Here is a 20,112-nt window from a genome sequence, read left to right as displayed (position 1 = left end):
ATTAATATGGGAATATTGTACATATGTGTCCCGTTTTGGAACCCATTTGTCCCATTTTCTCCCAAAGAAAATCTGGCCAGCCTAATATTACTATTACAACAGAAAAATTTACCGCCAGTGTGCCAACGTTTACAGAGCGAAGCTCACAGCTCTACGAATATCAATAATGAAAGTGAATCCGACTTTCACTGCCACTTAAAGTGGACAAGCCTGCTTCGTTGTACAATTTATCTATGACAGTGTTGAAGACTTGAATAAGACACACCTGTTGGCAGTAAATTTTTTTCTGTCGTTTCTTCGCATACCTACTACTCATAACGATGGGGGCTACATATATCGCATAATTGCTTGTCCTGAAACTAGTTGAATATCGCGAAATTGTGACTATCAAGAACCATCCTGTGTCAATTACTTTCCCCAGTCTGCCTATTGCAATTGTGGTTGCAACACACACACAGCCTTGTACACGAGCTAATGTTGTTTCTTTCTGGTTCACTTGCAGACATTTATAGCCAAACATCCAGACGCGTCAGCCCTCACAGATGCCTTCAACAACAGGCTCATATACTACACTAGGACACGTGGTCTCTTCCGATACTGCTATCCGAAGGAAAAACCTCCAGCGTCATCGGGTGAGTGCACAATAGTAAAAAAATGTCATAAGTATTGTGTTTTCAAATGTTTTGGAATGAAACAAAGTTTATTTAGAGCAAGCGCACCGGTTAGTTGCCATTTGAGTTGCTATTTTCACAACGCTGGCCGTTGCTATTTTGGATAGCAACCGATTTTCGCACCGGTCGTTGCTAATGGGGATTACCAATTCCACTATTTCTTTTTCACACCGGCAGTTGCCAATTTCTGACGACCGTCACTAGCCAGCGTTGGCAAAATGTTTGTTTGTGATGTATTTCGATTATTTTTTGCGGATCTAGTAATAACCAACTTATCCGCCAGTCAATCGTTTCCGGAATGATCTATGTTCTTTCTACTTCATAAAATGTTCCCTCCATTTCACATAACTTTGTTTCCGTTCTCCCAAGTTATCGATAGCATAATTCTTTTGCAGATTTCTTTACTTGTGCGTACATAAATTTTTTCATCCTTATATGTTTATTTAAAGAAATTCCGTAAAACTGGGCACGTCCCGCAACGTTGGCTTAAATGACTATTCTACTGAAAGCTGGCGAACTGTCATTAGTTGTATTCTGTATTTCATGCTGTCTCGGTTCCCACAGTTTGCTATTATTATTTGAAAATTTGCCGCCAAAAAGAACTTAAATATAGAACGCGTAAATTGTTTTCGATTATTTGTTTGATTCTAGTGATGAAGAAAGGAATTTCGCAAAACAAATTTCCTTATACGCGATTAAGAAAATGGTTTTTGGAAAGATTCGGGGCGACTCTCAGCCTAGTAAATACCCAAAAAAAACGCCATACGGAGGAAGGTGCCATCCAGCGTTTTAACAACGGTCTATACCGATGACCATTTCCAACGCCGCTTTCGAACGCATCTTAGGTTGTTTTTGAAACAGCGGTAAAGGAGAAAAGTGTTTTTTTATACAACGACCGAACGAAACGGGAAAATAGTTGGTAATACTCCCGAGCAGATTCACTTTAAATTTTAAATTTTAGTGCAACGTAAGAACTCGCGAATAAGTATTAAACGGGACACAAACACCTATGGTTCTTACAATGTAACAATGTACATTGTAAGAACCATAAGTGTTTGTGTCCCGTTTGATATTTATTCCTTCCAGGTTTATCGAATAATATTGGCCAATCTTGTGAGGATTTGAGCTTTCCGCATCGTTTAGGTTGCAGACCAAAATGCCAACCAAAATGGTCATCTCAATAAAAAAACCTATACAAAATGTTTACCTGTCCGAAAAATCACCTTGTGCAAAATTTCAGCTCAATCGGAAATAAAATTGAGTAGTGGTTCACGCCGACACTTGCGTCCTACGACGTGTTTAACAAGCGGCAAAACACTTCGTCTTCCGAGGCCGACCAATTGAGTCCGCATTCAAAACACTCATCATCTTCGTAATATTATTACGAACATTCACTATCGAGCACAAAAAAAAACAACAGTTTGACATTTCATCAAATAGCAACGATTCGACTCGTTGCTATCGCGTTGCCAAATTTAATAACTCGCTACTACCCGAGGTGGGGATTGCTATTTCCCAAACCAACATAGCAACGCTCGGTGCGGTTGCCGCGTTATGGTGGGAGTTGCCAAACTAGCTTTAGAAACTTCAATTTAGTAGCCACTGGTGGGCTTGCTCTTAGCCAAGCCATCCTGGCAGCGAGGTATCTGCTCTTGTAAGCCGAGAGTTCCAATTAGCCAAGAAGGTGAACATTTTTCAAACTGGCTGAAAGCCACTGGATTTTAGGCGCAAAACTCACCGAGCAACTATTTTCCCTTTCACGTGCAACGTAGTTTAATGATTCCAAATGCTGCCAACGCTCTCGGCGATGATATGTGTCAGTTTGGGAAATCACAGCGCTTGCGATGCGACGGTGTGTGTTAGTCGCACCGACTAATCGCCGCCTTTAGTGCCGGTTTGGCGAAACTTGTTATTTATGGCGTTCGCAAGTTTTTTCTATTCGTCTGGTAGGCCCGTATGTGTAAATTAAGCTAAAGCGGAGAAATTTTCATGAAAAAAAACGCATCACTAAACGAGCGCCGTCCTTAGCGCGTTAGCTAGTTGGGTATGGGAATGATGGGTTTTCGAAAATCATCGCAAGGTTTTATGGTCTGTCTAACACAAGCAGGCGGCGGGTTGAAGGAATTTTGAGGTTTCGATCCGAATTCACAGCGGTCATTGTTGTGGTGCCGGTATATGGACCGTGCCATTGACTTGCTGTATATATTTTTTGTTCCAGTTTGAAAGAAAGCATCGTTGAACAATATTTTCTCTAATAATAATAATGATATATGCTATTGGCTACTTCGTAAGAACGCTTCAGTTCATAAAATGCTATTATTTTAGGGCTAATATTCTTCATACATTCCTGTATTTTACGTGTTCCAAGGTCGTCACTTGCAAACTAAATATTATACCGAAATTTTAAGATTTTTTATCTTAAACTGCAAAAATTAAATAAAAACTTTCCGGTTAGGTGACAACAACAAAATTACCCGAAAATCGCCGCTTTCGGTTCGGAATAATACTAACCCTCGATAAATAGGCCTAAAAGGTCTCTAGGTTAAACATTGTTTGCCGTTCCCACGGAGCTTTAATTTCAATTTGTTTGTTTTCGATCCCGTCGAACGGAAGCAATTCTGCCCAAAAACCGGATGACTGTAGTTGGTGCTCGCTTTCAGGTAATTTCGATTTCGTGTGTATGCTTGCTAGGGTCGAACATTTTCAGCCTACCGACAATTATTATACTCACCTCGACCAGCCGCAATGGATCCTGCGGGCTTTTTACATTGGATGCCTTATTAATCGTTGAAGAGAAAGTCGTAAATCCCATTAGGCCAGAGAGGCGAATTTAGTATTGCTGCCATGGCACTTGTGCAGTGCCCCGAAAAAGGGTGGTTGGGTTATATGTGTTGATTACGAAAGACTTGCCTTGTTGTCGGTTACGGAGATAAACCGAACGTCATCTGGCGGGTTTGATTGATGGATTGAATTTTATATATTTTCTCGTGCTTCATTCATTCGCACAGTGTCACGCTTTCAAGTGGCGATGCTGCCCAAAACTGAAATGTGTTATGCGTGCGTGCGGACTCGTTTATTTACCTATGTTTCCGCTTGTTCGTAACAGCGAATGGTAATTTTTTTAAAGTGAAGACTGCCATACTTTAGCGTTTATCTGTCAACATGTGCGAGCCCAGGCAATTCAGATATGAGCAGTAAGTTGCATCGCTTTTTCACCTATTGACACGGTTGCTTTGGTACATGGCAAGACACGTGTCGAGAAGCAAACATACAGCAGAGCAGTGTGTGTATATTCATTGCAAATCAAATCACACGCAGAATGCGTCTTAGTAGATCATCAGATCGTGGTGAGAAACGAAAAAGATGCGATTGAGTGCATGGCATGCAGAAAGAAAAAAGTGCAGACGGTTAATCATGTTTTACCGCCACATCTAGTGCTGGCGTTGCACATGTGTTACAAAGCTGGGTTGTAAAATCATTTTTGAAAAGTCCTATACTGGCAGAGATTTTTCAGCCGATACGCCGGATACGTATTCCCATCACTCGGTGAATAGCAAAGCGCCAGGGTTATATCACTTCGCAAAGATGATCGTTTTGTAGCATTTCAACTCTGGAGTTCACCGGAATGATTGAAGAAAGCACAGGGTGTCACTGTGAAAGTGATACACTTTATTCATGCCATAAAATTAAAACAGATGAATTTTTCTTCTCTGGTTCTTTTTTTATAGCCATGGTAGATTGAGAAGTTACAGTTGAATCAGTTCAATTTAAATCTTTCGTCTCTGCATTTGTTACGGCCCACAAATGCTCCTCAAAATTATCACAAGCCGCAAGCACGACTTCGATCGGCATTTCATTCCAGATTTTCTCCAAACGATTCTTGAAAGTTTTCAAAGTCATGTGTTTCACTTCACCCAGCTTTCCTAGCAAGTACCCCCAAATGTTCAACGGATTCAAATTCAGTGATGCGGGCCATTCAGAGGTACTGACAAAACACGGTCAATTTTCGTTGCAGCACTTCTGAATAAGCAATGCCTTATGCACTGAATCCTGTTGAAAGCAGAATCTTTCTTCTCCAATTAATTCCTTGGCACAAGGCAGCAAATGACGTGTTGAGTGAGATACTTTTTATTACTTTTTATTTCTGATTCAGATGTCACAGATTCCTTCTGATCTGGTTGTTGTTCATTCCAGAAGGATACGAAATCTTGATTTTCTCTCTACTTGATTCCCTTGCAATTTATTTCTGAAAAAATTAAATCACTGCCTTCATCAATTACAAGTAAATTATAGAAGTTAAAGGGTATGTGCTTGAGTGCACAAACGTAGGCTTACCGTGGGACTATGGTGGGTGTGAAGATTCAATTCTGCTATAGCCATAGAATATAACACACACCAAACGTACAAATACCATACACAATAATTTATGAACATTTCACAAAAACCACATACACCTGTCATAAACCACAGCATACAAATACCAATACCCACATGAACTGCCCATGAATGCATAACAGTCCCATGAAATTTCTCATCACTTTTTGCTTAAACCTCAAAAACTTCTTTACATACCCGGTGCTGTCGAAAAATTGCAAGAAAAAGCTTTTTGTTGCTAAATTGGTAGAAAAATATGAATTTTGGTCAGTCCCATGTTACAAATAAACGCAAAACAAGCTCAGTGCTGAAAATAACTAGCATAAAATTAAGCTCACTATCATAGAAGTATCAATTGAAGTACTAATAGGAAAAATAATTAACTTGTTGCCTATACAAGTATTCTGTCATAAATATATTTACCTCGGATAAATGCATTTTTGCACACACATGTTATACACACATACACGTAATACACACACGCTACACACATAAACATACATATACACACATACACACACGTTACTTACACATACACACACACGTAACTTACGCATACACACACACGTTACTTACACATACACGCACACGTTACTTACACATACATACACACGATACTTACTTACTTACTACTTACGCCACTCACACATACACACACACGCTATTCACACACCCACACATACACAGTCACACGCTACTCAGACACACACGCTCGATATACGACACACTATACCTACACTATCGGCAGCACCCAAACGGCTTCCAAGTCTTTCGATGGTCCCTTCCAACGGCTTCCAATGGTCCCCAGTGCTGTTTACGGTCAATTTTGGGCTGTATTCCAACAACGATATCTGAATTATGTCGTTTTAGTTTTCGCGGTGTAGCTACACTCAAACGACACTTTTGACACCGTAAATGTTTCATTTGACTTTCTGGACTACACTTTTTCTGTCTCTGACTACCCTATTTTTGTCCCGGACTACACCCGAAAAAAGCAGTGTACTGTAGGAAGTTACCAACACATTCACACGGATGTGTCAAAATTGGTTTGTTTCGGTTCTCGTTCCACGTGGTAAAGTAACAGGTAATTTTTTTTTCAGCACATTTGCGTGATGGACATGAAATGGAAACGGGAAAAAATGACGATGGCAATAATGACCAAAACAAAACAAATTGACAGCTATCCCATTATTGCGCAAACCAATGCAACTACACTGAAAATGTTTTATTTGAAGCTGCAAAGTATAGTCTGGAAAAAGTGTAGGTACACCTCGAAAACGAATTCGGCATTAGATTACCACTGGTGGGTCCAACTCAGATCGAAGGGAAGCCGAACTGTTCGCCTTGACGGTCGATTAGGGAATGATCTTCTCTCAACACGGAATAACCTTTTATAGCGTCACTCAGTGTGGGGAACTTGGGTGATTGGGGGAAGAATCTCTGCTTTCTTTCTTCGCCGCTTAAGCTGGGTGATGAATGCGATTTTTCAATTGGCTGGCATTGCTTGCCAATGACTGAATGCGTGAAATCATTTTGTCTTTGTTTTTAAAGTCTGCGTTAGGGAAATATACCAATCGTATGAAAAATGTATGTCGATATTCGATCTTCTAGCTTTTCCGCAATTTTCCCGGAGTAATAAGAAAATGGTAACTAAAATTATCATGTTATACAAATCTTGTATATTTTAGCTTTCCAACGGTATATTAACTATTGAAATCGGAACAGTTGTTTGAGTGCTATTAGCATCTAAACACTCCCATTCCGCCAACCAAAAACGTTACATGTTCAATCCAGTTTTCACAGAATGTACCTTAGTATAGTGGAGAAAGACGTAGTCCCACGTCAAAAACACGTGTCACAGCTGAAGCAAAGCCCAGGTACAACATTGCTTCTGGAATTTGACCTTCTGTTTATTCGACACAGACTTCTCAGCCAACCGTTAGTGTACAGAACAATTGCGGGGCTAGCGCCACGATACTATTGACTCCAACCCACGAAGAGCGGTCGACGAAGATGAATAGAACCTCGTCAGTGACAGCTTAGGTGTGTTGTGAATTCAGGGTAGATTTTTCAATTACAGCCTGTTCAATGTATACGAACCGACGAATGACAAACCCGTTGGCGTGAAAGAAGAGTATGGGCGAGCTCCTAGACAAAAAATGCAGAAAGGGCCTGAAACATGTTATAAATATCGACACCGAGGTCGCAAGCGCGCAGGCTGGTCATGAATAATCTAATGGTTGGTACACGCAGCATCCATGCTACCAGTGATGAGAATGATTTCAGATTGGAGACTTTCGTCACAGCCAGAGGCATGGTAATCTGTAGCACGTATTTTCCACGAAAAGATATTAGAAAACACACAATGCTGAAGCCTGCTATATTCTGGTTGACGGATAGTATTTCTCAGACGTCAACGTTGTGCTAAAACGACGACTCAGATCACCATCTAGCGAATGTTAGCTGATGAATTACTGATCGGAAGGTTAACGCACAGATTGGTGAACCAGCTGGAAACCCGAACGAACAGTGGAGACACATCCTTGATACGATCAGCAATACAGCGCAAGAGGTGTTGGGCTCGAGCGTAGGAATCACACGTAACACGTGATACGATTGATGTCCAGAGATAAACAACAAACAATATCACACGCTAGCCTGTGGGACAGGCCAGATGAGAGAGATGTATCGAGAGGCTAGAGTGGCCGAAAACAGATTCCACCAACACAAAAAAAAAAAACACAAGCCCTACGACCGATCTCTCGTGGAAGCGGAGGCATGCTTTTCCAGGTACGACACACTGTGGTCCAGAAATGAAAAAAAGTGGTCAAATGTCATTTTCTCGTAAATGTTACATTTTAGAGCAATACTGTCTTCGGGAAAGTTTTCGAGTAAAAAAAGATCCTTCTTTGGACATTAACAGATCCGTGATTAATACCCCTACAAGTGAGATAAAAAGAGTATTTTCTCTAAAAATCAATATTTTTTATCGTCGTCTTTGGCAAAGTTTTCCAAAATAACATAACAAAAAACTTTGCTGAAGACACTAGGTAGCTATTTCTCAATCTTACTGAGCTATCTGATTATGTTCAATGATGTTTTAAAAAAAAGTTTTTGCCGTTAAAATTCATATTCTAACCTACTATACCTCTGATATTCTCACTGAACTTTTAAAACAACATCAGACCTTCATTTTTTATATGTTACAGCAGACTTTAATATATGATATTTAGGTTTCTATCAATATTTCCTGCCAAAAAATTTACTTTTGACAAGCAATTTTCGATTTTCTGCCGTTTCCCAACACATCCCACGGCAAGATTACCACCAATTGAATTGTCCATGTGCTTTGCACACACGGCAGTTAAAATTTCTTGCAGAAATTTGCAGAAACTTATAAAATCATGGAACAAAACAACTTTAACGTAAGTTCATTTATGTCATGTTGATCAATAGTGGATCTTTGTTGCGAAAATCATAGCAAGCTTTGCATTTTTAGGTTTTGATGCATCTTTTGCAGTATTATCAATGCATGTAAACAATAACTAATTATTATTGTTGCCTACTAAAGTTGAATGATATGCGCGGGGCACCTATTCGGAAGTATTTGAGCTGAAATTTGAATTTTCAAAAACCACGTGTTTACATGCATCGTTTATACTTCAAAAGATGCATCAAAACGTAAAAATGCAAAGCTTGCTAGAATTTTCGCAACAAAGATCCGCTATTGATCAACATGACATAAATGAACTTACGTTAAAGTTGTTTTGTTCCATCATTTTATAAGTTTCTGCAAATTTCTGCAAGAAATTTTAACTGCCGTGTGTGCAGAGCACATGAACAATTCAATTGGTAGTAATCTTGCCGTGGGATGTGTTGGGAAACGGCAGAAAATCGAAAATTACTTGTCAAAGGAAATTTTTTGGCAGGAAATATTGATAGAAACCTAAATATCATACATTAAAGTCTGCTGTAACATATAAAAAATAAAGTTCTGATGTTGTTTTAAAAGTTCAGTGAGAATATCAGAGGTATAGTAGGTTAAAATATGAATTTTAACGGCAAAAACTTTTTTTTTAAAACATCATTGAACATAATCAGATAGCTCAGTAAGATTGAGAAATAGCTACCTAGTGTCTTCAGCAAAGTTTTTTGTTATGTTATTTTGAAAAATTTTGCCAAAGACGACGATAAAAAATATTGATTTTTAGAGAAAATACTCTTTTTATCGCACTTGTAGGGGGATTAATCACGGATCTGTTAATGTTCAAAGAAGGATCTTTTTTCACTCGAAAACTTTCCCGAAGACAGTATAGCTCTAAAATGTAACGTTTACGAGAAAATGACTTTTGACCACCTTTTTTCATTTCTGGACCACAGTGCGACACTAGACGTTTTTGCAAAGAGATTATGTGCAACGACAGGGATGGGAATCTGATAACCAATGAAACACCGATATGCGTCGGAAACAACATTTCGAGGTTGAACGGCGAAGAGGGAAAAGTTGTCCATACAAACAGGAGAGAAATTGAGGAAGATAGACAAGCTGTGAATGCACCAACCTTGGATAAGGTCATGAAACCTTGCAAAGAGCTAAAAAGCCACAAAAGAGCTGAAAAGGACGACATTCCCGCCGAACTTTTCAAAGACGGCAGTGAGCAGCTTTTACGTACATGGAAATGCTTCGCAAATCATCGAATGTGCCGCGGTGAACAATCTGGGAACACATCTGCATCATGATTACAGTTGAAGAATTAAAGGGTGTTACGGTCGAAAGTTGGTCAGCTTCAATTTGCCGTATTATTTTTATTGTGCAAAAAAACAACTCTGATTTTACAGTTGTATCACAGACAAACAGACGTGCCTCTTCGTACAAAAATCCTGAGAAATCTTCGTCTTTATTCGAAACTTTACACTCATGCGCCACCATGTGAGCTTATTGCCTACTAACTTGTTTTCGTAAAACTGTTTTTGTCTTTGCTAATGGGTGTGCACGCTTGCTTAAATCAACACAAGCGGCATTACTGATGGTTTTTGTCTTTGATAATGGAAAGGCACGCTTGCTCATAGCGACACTAGCGGCATTATTGCCCACTAAGCAAAATTTCAAAATTATCGTTATTTTTCTGGTTGATGAAATCGTCATCGAGTGGCACGTCTGTTTGTCTATGGTTGTATCATGCCTTATGTTTAACTTCGATATTTACTCTTCAGTTGTGAAAATGGCGTCAAATCAACAGAAGCAACGCATCAAAATTTTGCACCCGCAACGCGAAAATCCGAACTACTAATACGCCAAGTTGGCAAAATTGTAGAATATGGCCAAATCAACCAACCGTCACCAAACGTTCGTCGACTGCTAGGAAGACAAAATCGGGTGAAATTGGAATTCGAAGGCCGCAAAAACGATGGAATCTTAATTTTTCCGTTCGAGATGTCCCAAGCAAGCTGGGGATGTCGTCTACAACTGAGACTCGGGCTAAAAAATGAGCCAGACTGGTGAAAAAAAGGGGATGACTCCAAGTCGTGACGATAAGCGAAACAAGTCGGCCAGACAACGATCGCGAAAGCTGTACATGAAAATGCTGAGGAAGTTCGATTGCGTGATACAGAATGATGAAACTTACGTCAAGGCAGACTTGAAACAGACTTTTGGACAGGGATTTTATACGGCAACCTGAAGAGGAAAGGTGGCAGAGATTTTCAAACACATTAAGCTGTCGATGTTTGCAAAGAAATATCTCCCGTGGTAGGCCTATTCCTGTGGTTTGAAGAGCAACAACTGGATTGTTACAACCTAGCTTTCAGCGAACTAATTCCGGATTCAACGACCCTCGTTAGCTTGCTACATCCGATCATTCTTTAAAGTGGAAGATCTTTTAGATTTCGGCAGACCATCATTTAAATTTGCAATTAGATTTCGTCGTAGTTTTTAATTACATTGACTATTCCATATTCATTAAGACTATTTTTGTCAGATGAATTTTTAACAAATAGAAAATAAAGAACATTTCAGTCGCGGAAGGCTCCGTCGCTCAGAAAATTTCTGTGCAAGATTGTCTGAAAAAACGCCTGTTGCCTTTCCTCAAGCAGCACAGTTGCTCCGTGCTGTTTTGGCCTATTGCCATTACTGAAAAAAGACCTTAGAGTGGTATCAAAGATGACTTGAACAAGATACCTGACTTCCAGTTTTATCATACATTTTGCTTACGACACCTTTGCAACGGTTAGTGCTGCCATCTGATAACGTGAATGCGCATAAAACTGGTTATTAGCAAAATCGATTTATCGTGCATAATCCGCCAGATGAAAATGAAAACTAGATGGCAGCACCGCATAAGTATATTGAAAATTAGATGGCCGCACCATGCAAGGATATTGAAAATTAGATGGCAGGACCATACAAGGCTATATAGAGCTCTGCCCTATAGAAAAATACTGGTCTATCGTCAAGCAGAACTTCAGGAAGACATGACGGACAGTTGTCAACGAGATGCAGCTCAAGACTAAAGCGAGCATTAGACGAAGCAAATATTTGCTATTTTTGGTACGAATTTTAGTTGCACAAAATAAAATCTGTACCAAAAATAGCAAATATTTGCTTCGTCTAATACTCGCTTAACTGGCGATCTGCGGCTAACAAAGTGACCAAGATGGCTGTACAAAACTTGATGGAAGCAGTCAATAGAAAGGTCCGGATATTCGCATTCGCTAAAAAGAATCATGAGCCAATATTTCCCCTTTATTCTGTGTACGAATCGGACTTAAAACAAAGTAATTTGATTTTTAAATAAAAAAAAACCACACAATTTTTACTTTTGTTTTTTTGACGTAGGACTATGTCTCTACTTTTTATGCTAGATTACATTTTGTAAAATTGAAAATGAAACTGGTAAATGATGCATCAGATTTCAAACGATTATAACAAGCGAACGACTTAACGTATCTTAGTCATTTATGTATCGGTAGAAAGATAAAATGTGTGACAATTGTTTAATATAATGTTCAACATTGTCGCTTTACTGCTTAATGGTGAAAATAGGTGAAAAGTTCCAAGGTCAAGCTTTCCCATACATTTCCCTCGCTATTGCCTTGCTCCCCGAGCACGTGTAATAATAACATGGACGGAATAAATTCCACTGCCTACGTATTCTGACTCAACAAAGTGTTCTGTTTCATTTCTCTTTCTCGAGACTGGCCACGCCTTCAACGCAAAAACCTACGCTCAACTCAATTCAGCTTCATTCTTGTTCGTTACGCAGTAGCGAATGGAGCCCTTATACCTGTGTTAGATAAAAAAAGCAAAGGCTTGGTGCTTCATTCCGTATCGGAACTCGACCTTCTGTTTATTATACACAGACTTCGCAGCCAACTATTGAGTGTACAGGACAATTGCGGGGCTAGCGCTACGATCCTACTGACACTAACAGTCTCTCCCGAGCCGAGACTCGAACCTACGACGACTGGCTTGTTAAGCCAGCATCGTACCTCGAGACCAGCTGGGAGAGTACCTGTGTTAGATACACGGTGTATAACAGGCGTAGTGAAATATGTTAAACAAGAGTTAAAATCAATACACTAAGGTCGCTTTTTACGCGGGTTTTTTTACGCGGATTTTGGAATTTACGCGGTTTTTTTACGCGGATTCCGGAATTTACGCGGTTTTTTTACGCGGATTCCGGAATTTACGCGGTTTTTTTTTGCCCGGATTTCGGTTTCTCTTCACTCGGAACGCAAAATTAACGATGGTTTTTATTACGCGGATTCCGGAATTTACGCGGTTTTTTACGCGTATTCCGGAATTTACGCGGTTTTTTTACGCGGATTCTGGAATTTACGCGGTTTTTTTTACGCGGCACGCATCCCCCGCGTAAAAAGCGACTTTAGTGTAGGGCTGTATACCTTTTAGTATTAACTTACGGAATACGGATGTTAATTTTATCAAATGTTTATTTTACAATAATAATTTTAAAGAGTATATCCCTATAAAATACGAAAACATATTTTGTGTACTACTTGTTTATGATCTGGAAAATCCCTGAAAATCCTCATATAACTTACACTTCAAGATGGTATCCTCCCTTACCTATTCTTATTGATCAGATTCCATGGGGCATAAGATGTTTTTTTTTTTGATATTACATCACTAGACCCTCAAGATTTGGTATGCATAGTAGCATCCATTATAGTTAATTTAATGTCAGGATTGCGATTCAAACCTGCGGTTTATAAAATCCGCGACGGTAGTAATTACACTTTCTGCTGCCCGCTAGTTCACTAACGTGTTAAACTTGACCCAAAATTCGCCGATGCATGCAGTTGGGATTACCACTGGCTTGGATCTCTCGCTCCAGTGCATTGCGCTTTGTGGAACAATTGGAAACCTAGGTCAAATATTTCCTAATATGCCGTCTTCGTGCCCCCCTGAGCTTTTCAGTACGAATCGGCACAATGCCAATTTAGAGCCTACATGTATATATTGACTAACTCCCGCGAGCCACAGAGCAAACAACCGACGAAGATCGAAAACATTTCATCAGTTTTTATTTCACGTTTACTTACGTGCACATTCCCTAGTAAGTATTAGGCTAAGTGTTGCATCAAACCACCGCTTTGCTCGACAGAGCACAGCGTCTCTTCTATAATCATAAGCTATATCTTAGCCCCTAACTATCAGGTATTGCCACTGCAACCGAAAACTTCAAACAATTCCAAAGCATCACGAAAAATACCTATTCTACCGGTTAATCTATGGAAATTTGTAGAGTTATCGTCGTGGATCGTACAATACGGTTTGTTTTCCACTATTTGGTCTGTCAGTGGTTGTAAAAATTGGACCTCAAACGAGCAGCAGTATGTAATGAGAAAACAGCGTACGATTACGTTGCTCACAGAGTGAAAAATTATAATTGATTTCCGATCCCATTCAGCTGATGTAAGGCAATTTGCCTCTGTGGAGATTAGGTTTTTTTTAAATCAATCACAAAATTAAATGATTATCAAAATGTACCCTGTGTTAGTGTTGCTTCTTCGTGGTTCTCCAATCTGCTGATTTTTTGGGGTGTGATTGTTTGGCTTGGAGTTTGAATTAGCTTGGCGGGCGGGTGTGCGATTGTGAAACCGGTAAAAAAATCGTTCAAGTCGAACAAATGTTGCTTAGAATGAAGCCTTTGTGGAAAATTGGGCTAATGGAATATGGGGAGTAGCTGTACAATTCAATCCGCTACTGTGGGAATTTGTTTCGATTTATGTTTTGATCACACACTGAATATTGATTTTTATTTGTTTCTCTCTAATTTGCAGTTCAAATTTATCTTTCTCCGGTGGAAACGCACTGCTCCAACATAGACTACTTCCCCCAAACAGAAGAAGATAAATCTTCACCATCATTCAATGAGGATATCATGGCACGTTTGCACCTGGCCCGTTCCGTCATAGCCGCCTTCATTCTCAGGTACTTAGAACTCGCTGAAGCTAGACGTTCTTCAAGTAAAATTATTTTTTTTATATTCATTCTAGCTTCGTAGCCATTTTTTGCGCGTTTTGGACAGGTCTGTCAGGTTGTTGGAAACGGTCGGCCGGTGCAATCACGGCGACGGCAATTCTCATGTTGACCGCTTGCTTACTGGCTGCAGGCGCTATGGGTCTCTGGCATACGGTCGAGTTCTTCGAGAAGGAAAAAGTCGTCGGTGATGATTTCTATCAGAGCTGGACAACAGTAAGAACGATTTTATTGCCAGTGATTTACCAGTTACCAAAAGTGTTATTTTAGGTACTCCGAGATAACACTCGCACCTCGTATGACTGGTCCTACATCGTGGCCTGGGCTGGCGTGGCATCCAGTTTATTAGCATCGATTCTCCTGTCCGGAGCAGCAGTTTGCCTGCGAGGCGAACGTGAGAAGGAAGAGCAACTTAATCTTCAGTATCTGATGCCAGGTAAGAGGCCGGTGGCTGTTTTTCTCTTTCCGAGAGTACAACTATCGCAACGGTGCGCTTTTCTCCTTTACTGAACTTAACTAATCTGCTGTCCCCTGTTTTAGTGTATCCACAAAAGCAGCCTCCCTACCCATATGGTGGTTTTCCTCAGCCTCAGCTCTACCCGCAGCCATACTATCACGGATCGCAATACGGACCGTATAACTATTAATTGGATGAGTTTGAGTAAAAAAATGCGACCTCTGATCTACCACCCGTCCCTGTGTGCCTGTTGTCTGCTCCGAGCATTCGGTTCTATTCGAAATTTCGGTTTGATTAGAGATCTAGCGAGATCTTAATGAAGTGAGATGAAAACGTAGCGCTTAGAAAAAACACTCGAATCAACGAGTCTCCTCAAACTCTCCAGTGCCTAGTGCTCTCGCTTTTATATTCGTTAGCTTACAAAAGTGTCCCAGAGATAGCGGAGAGAACGAATTTTTTACTCAGCCAGGATATAGCACAAGTCTTTCCCATTTCAACGCTTCCTCATCCTCCGCCAGGACCGATACTGTGTATTTTTTGGACAAAAACAGGTGTCATTCTTTCGTGTGAAGCTATTCTATTGAATTTTTATTTTTACTGTCTATGTTTAAGTTTAGACGTTTACTTTTTAAAATTTAATACAAAACAACGCAATTAGAGATTAAGATTTTTTTTTATTTTTTTTTTCGTGAAAAATAACGACGATAAAGAAGGTGAGAAATTTAATGCGTAATGCTGGTTTGTATTATGTGTAGAGAGTAATTTTATTGTACGATGTAGGATGATAACGATAACCGAAGGAGGAAGAAAATATATTTTAGTTATAAACCGATAGATAGTTCGACCCGGATGACTCACGGACATCAGAGAGTGAACATTTCTCCTTCTGCATTTATTGAATTTTCCAAAATAGGAAAAGCAAAGAACATCATCAATTTCATATGAGGCTCTGACCTCACAACTGCTTTGTTGATAAGTTGTCCGAATGACACACATAAGCCATAATCAAGTAGAAAAATCACCCAAAATTTGGATAGTAAATAATCAGTTAATGGTAACGGTAAATTTATATATTGTTAAATAGATCATGTGCATAGCTGTAGTGAATTTTTTGCGAAAAAAATATAACCATTGCACACTGGCAAAAAATGAACCCAAATTCCCCTTTTATTAGAAACTGCTGGGCTGGCAACCTGTAATATAGCATTTCTTATGTAAAATTGGTCAATAAATCGATTGGTGATATTTTTATCCTTGCAGGACACGGGAAAGGATCTATATTTCCAAAAATACGCAGAAATAGGGTGAAAAGGGGCAAAATAGACCATTTCCCGTGCCCTGCCCAGAATAAAACCATCGCCAATCGATTTGTTGACCAATTTTACATAAGAAATGCTATATTTCAAGTTGTTAACCCAGCGGCGATTATTTAGAGGAAATATGGGTTCCGCAACCTGAAATATAGCATTTTTTATGTAAATCGGTCAACAAATCGATCGATTGACAACTCCAGTCAACAGACTGTGGGCATATTGGTGATTTTCACAGTAATCAGTTCGAAATTATTATGAACTAGCTGATACCCGGCCCGCGTTGCTGCGTCTCTTAGCCTATGACGACAATTATATATCTCTCAAATGTGCCACAATTTCAAACATGTAATAACATTACCATGCAGTGAAAACACGCGTTTAAATTTACATTTCTTTACATGTACATAAAGAGAACATTGAAACCATTATGTGTTTTCATTTGTAATAGAATTTTTCGAAAATTCTGGCATATTTGTTTGGCCAGGAATACATTCAACATCAAGCAGCACGTGAAAAAGGATTGAGGTGCCAAATGTAAACAAATAGAAATCGATTTTTTTGTTTTACAAATAAAACAGGTTCATGTTTGGTGGTAAATAACTTTATCTAATATTATAAAATAAACTTAAAATGGCCTAGTAAAATAATGTTTTTCGCAAAGCCACGACCGCAAATTTTACGTATAACTACATAAGGCAGTTTGCTACATGGCTTGCATTATTGCATGTAAGAACGATCGCAAGGGATAAATTCGAAGTAAACTGCTCTTTTTCAATAATTCTTTGAATGATAGTCGATAAGATTACGATGAATTATCTTGTATCAATATGTTTATGCCAATAGCTTCCACTAATCATTTTTGGCAGTTATCCAGAAACCGGAGATTGTCATCTTAGATTTGACGCCAAAAACAACCAATAAATACCACCGAAGTATTCGGTCTTTTTCTTAAACCGGATATCGCCATTTTGGATTTGAAAAAGGCGCCTGGATTTATTTTCCGATCTGTGGGTATCATAGCGATTCCGTAATGTTCTTTTTGGCTATTTTCCAGCAATTCGACGTTGCAATTCCAGATTTTAAGTTGCCACTTCGGATTGAAAAATGTCGTCAGAGGTCGATTTTTGGCATATGTGCATCATTTCGATTTCTGGAAACCGGAAGTCACCATCTTGGACTACAAAAGAGCGTCTTGAGTTGATTTCTGATTCTTGGCATCATTTCGATTCCATTAATACCCATATTGGGTTGTGTTCGGTCATTATAGGTTGTTTTACGGAAACCGGAAGTAGGGTGCCGTTCCTAAACCACGTGGTCATAAAGAGGGATTTGAATTCCGGTCTTTGGTCTATAGAATGACTATTTTTAGCTATTTTCATTCAACTGAAAGTTACAACCTCGAATTTCAAAATGGCGTCTGTGGACGATTTTTGGTCTATGTGTATCATCTCGATTACAGGAATGCCCATTTTGGGTGGGGTTTGGTCATTTTCGGAAACCGGAAGTCACCATCTTGGATTTAAAAATAGTATCTAGAGTTGATTTCAGGTCTCTGGGCATTATCTCGATCCCAAAAGTACCCATGTTGGGTGGTATTCGGTCATTTTCGGCTGTGTTTTTGTAAACTGGAGATCGACTTTTTGAATTTCGAAATGGTATCTGTAACCGTTTTGGTTTCTGGGTATCATTTTGGTTCCATGACAAACCATAATAGTCGGTGTTTGATAATTTTCTGAAACCGAATGTCGCCATCTTGGATTTCAAAATGGCGTCTAGATTTGATTTCCAGTCTCGGCACTGTTCTGGTTTAAGAAATATTTATATTGGGTGGTATTGGACCATTTTGGAAAGCTTTCCAGAAAACGAAGATTGTCCTCTTGACATCTTGGGTCGATTTCCGGCCTCTAGATATTACCTCGGTTTTGAAAATACCATTATACCCTTCTTTCAGTTCTAAATGGTCAAAATCTGAGTTCAAAACATGTCTCGACATTTTCAATGGTTCAATAGTTCCCATCATAACATTACAATTTTCCCGCATATTGAAGGAAGCCTAAGTAATTTCCCAATTCACTGTTGCGAAAACGAAGATAATCTGTTGGAAACCAACATCATGAAAACACCCTTGAGACTCAAAACACGCTGCAATCAAATTAAACGATGATAAAAATGAACGATTTGTACTTTGCAATAAAAAAACAAATTGATGAAGTATTAGAAAATTAAAAAATAATGAAGGCTGTTGCAAATCCGCCCCCTCCTCCCCCCTCTTTAGTTACGCCACCGAGATACAGAAAAATCAATATCACCGGATTCGTATCTGTACAGAATAACACAATGATCATTTTTGGTGTTTCGAAATGTTTATGTTTGGCATTTAGGATTTTACAATGAACAAATTTGTAGTTGCTACCCCCTCATATCCTCTTTTTCCCTTCCTGTATGAGTTTGACATAACTTAAAGTTTTCGAAACATATACGCTACTTTACGACCTGTATTTACCAAATTAAATAACACCATAATCATCTACCCCCCTCCCTTTCCCCTAACTACGTCACTGAGACATATCAAAGTCTCATATGACAGAGTTGTCACAAAACCACGTCTCATATTCGAAACCACCTGTATATAAACTTTCACGATGTGCATTTTAATAATTTACCAATAATAAAATTAATACACCCCCCCCTCCTTACTACGCCACTGGAATACAAAAAAATGTTATAGAAACATACCCACCTATCGAAATTGGCACAAATTTTCACGACAATCGGTTCAGTAGTTTTTGAGTCTATAGGGAACAGACAGACAGACAGACAGACATTCGCATTTATAGATATGGATAGAAGATATATATCTCCTCACCGGCAAAAAGTGCAACATTTTCAACATTGTACCATACATAGATGCTTTGTATTCTCCTTACCTTCCACTGACGTTCGTTGTTTGCATACATTACGAAAATATTCATGAGCTGTTATCAGAAATTCTAAACTTTGATAACGAATAGACTTTTGATTAATAAACAAATCTACCGATCTGGTCGAGTTGTTGTTTGATGAGAAAGAAAACGTTTCAGAGGATTCAAAATTAAATTTTGATAATTATTTTGCAGTGTCCTCCTTGATTTGGTACATTCAAATTACATAGGTTGACTAGTTGAAACATGAGAAGCTATGTCGAACAAAACTATTATCAATCTTCGACAAAAATCGTTGCAATCTTCAATTGCTACACAAAGCTTTCTGAATAGCCAACACGTTAGTTGAAAGATTATTTTCTCTTTTTGAGGTAGGTTTAAATCCCTACGAATGAGGAGTCCTAGTCACGAAAGCAAACAAATCCTTTGCAAGAACAGCAGTTAGACTGCAATTTGATACTAACGGTTCTTCTGCTAATAGTAAGGCTCAAAAACCTAACGGCAATTCATTTAGTTACTTCAGTAATGTGGAATCGGTGATAAGTTAAAAAAAATAAACGGACGTAAAGGTGGAAGTAAAATGCACCTCACTGTAATCGTGACTCTCGTAACAGGTACTTACTTACTTACTTTCCTGGTGAAACATCCCTCCCTGCGTCACAATGTTACGCCTACGTCCTCGGTCCATAGCAGCTTGTCTCCAGTTTCTTGAGAGTCCCACACTTCCAAGATCTTGCTCCACTAGCTCGTTGTGCACCTCTACGTCTTGTACCGGCCGGATTCGAGACGAACACCATTTTTGCGGGATTGTTGTCCGGAATTCTTACAACATATCCCGCCCATTGTACGCTTCCAGCTTTCGCGATTATCTGCA

General features: G+C 39.2%; 1 protein-coding gene across 1 annotated transcript in view; it reads left to right on the top strand.

The window, feature by feature from the left end:
• The window catches only part of LOC129733858 (uncharacterized), a 51,225-nt gene extending 35,387 nt beyond the window's left edge, over positions 1–15,838 (top strand). The window contains exons 2-6 of the mRNA XM_055695418.1: positions 503–632; positions 14,349–14,499; positions 14,565–14,763; positions 14,818–14,983; positions 15,088–15,838. Of these exons, the coding sequence (XP_055551393.1) occupies positions 503–632; positions 14,349–14,499; positions 14,565–14,763; positions 14,818–14,983; positions 15,088–15,194 (753 nt within the window). The 3' untranslated portion in view covers positions 15,195–15,838. The remainder of the gene's footprint in view (positions 1–502; positions 633–14,348; positions 14,500–14,564; positions 14,764–14,817; positions 14,984–15,087) is intronic.
• The last annotated feature ends 4,274 nt before the right edge of the window (positions 15,839–20,112 follow it).

This window comes from Wyeomyia smithii, chromosome 1 (assembly GCF_029784165.1).
Source record: "Wyeomyia smithii strain HCP4-BCI-WySm-NY-G18 chromosome 1, ASM2978416v1, whole genome shotgun sequence".
In the NCBI taxonomy this organism is placed as follows: Eukaryota; Metazoa; Arthropoda; class Insecta; order Diptera; family Culicidae; genus Wyeomyia; species Wyeomyia smithii.
This window is presented reverse-complemented; position numbering and strand designations above follow the sequence as displayed.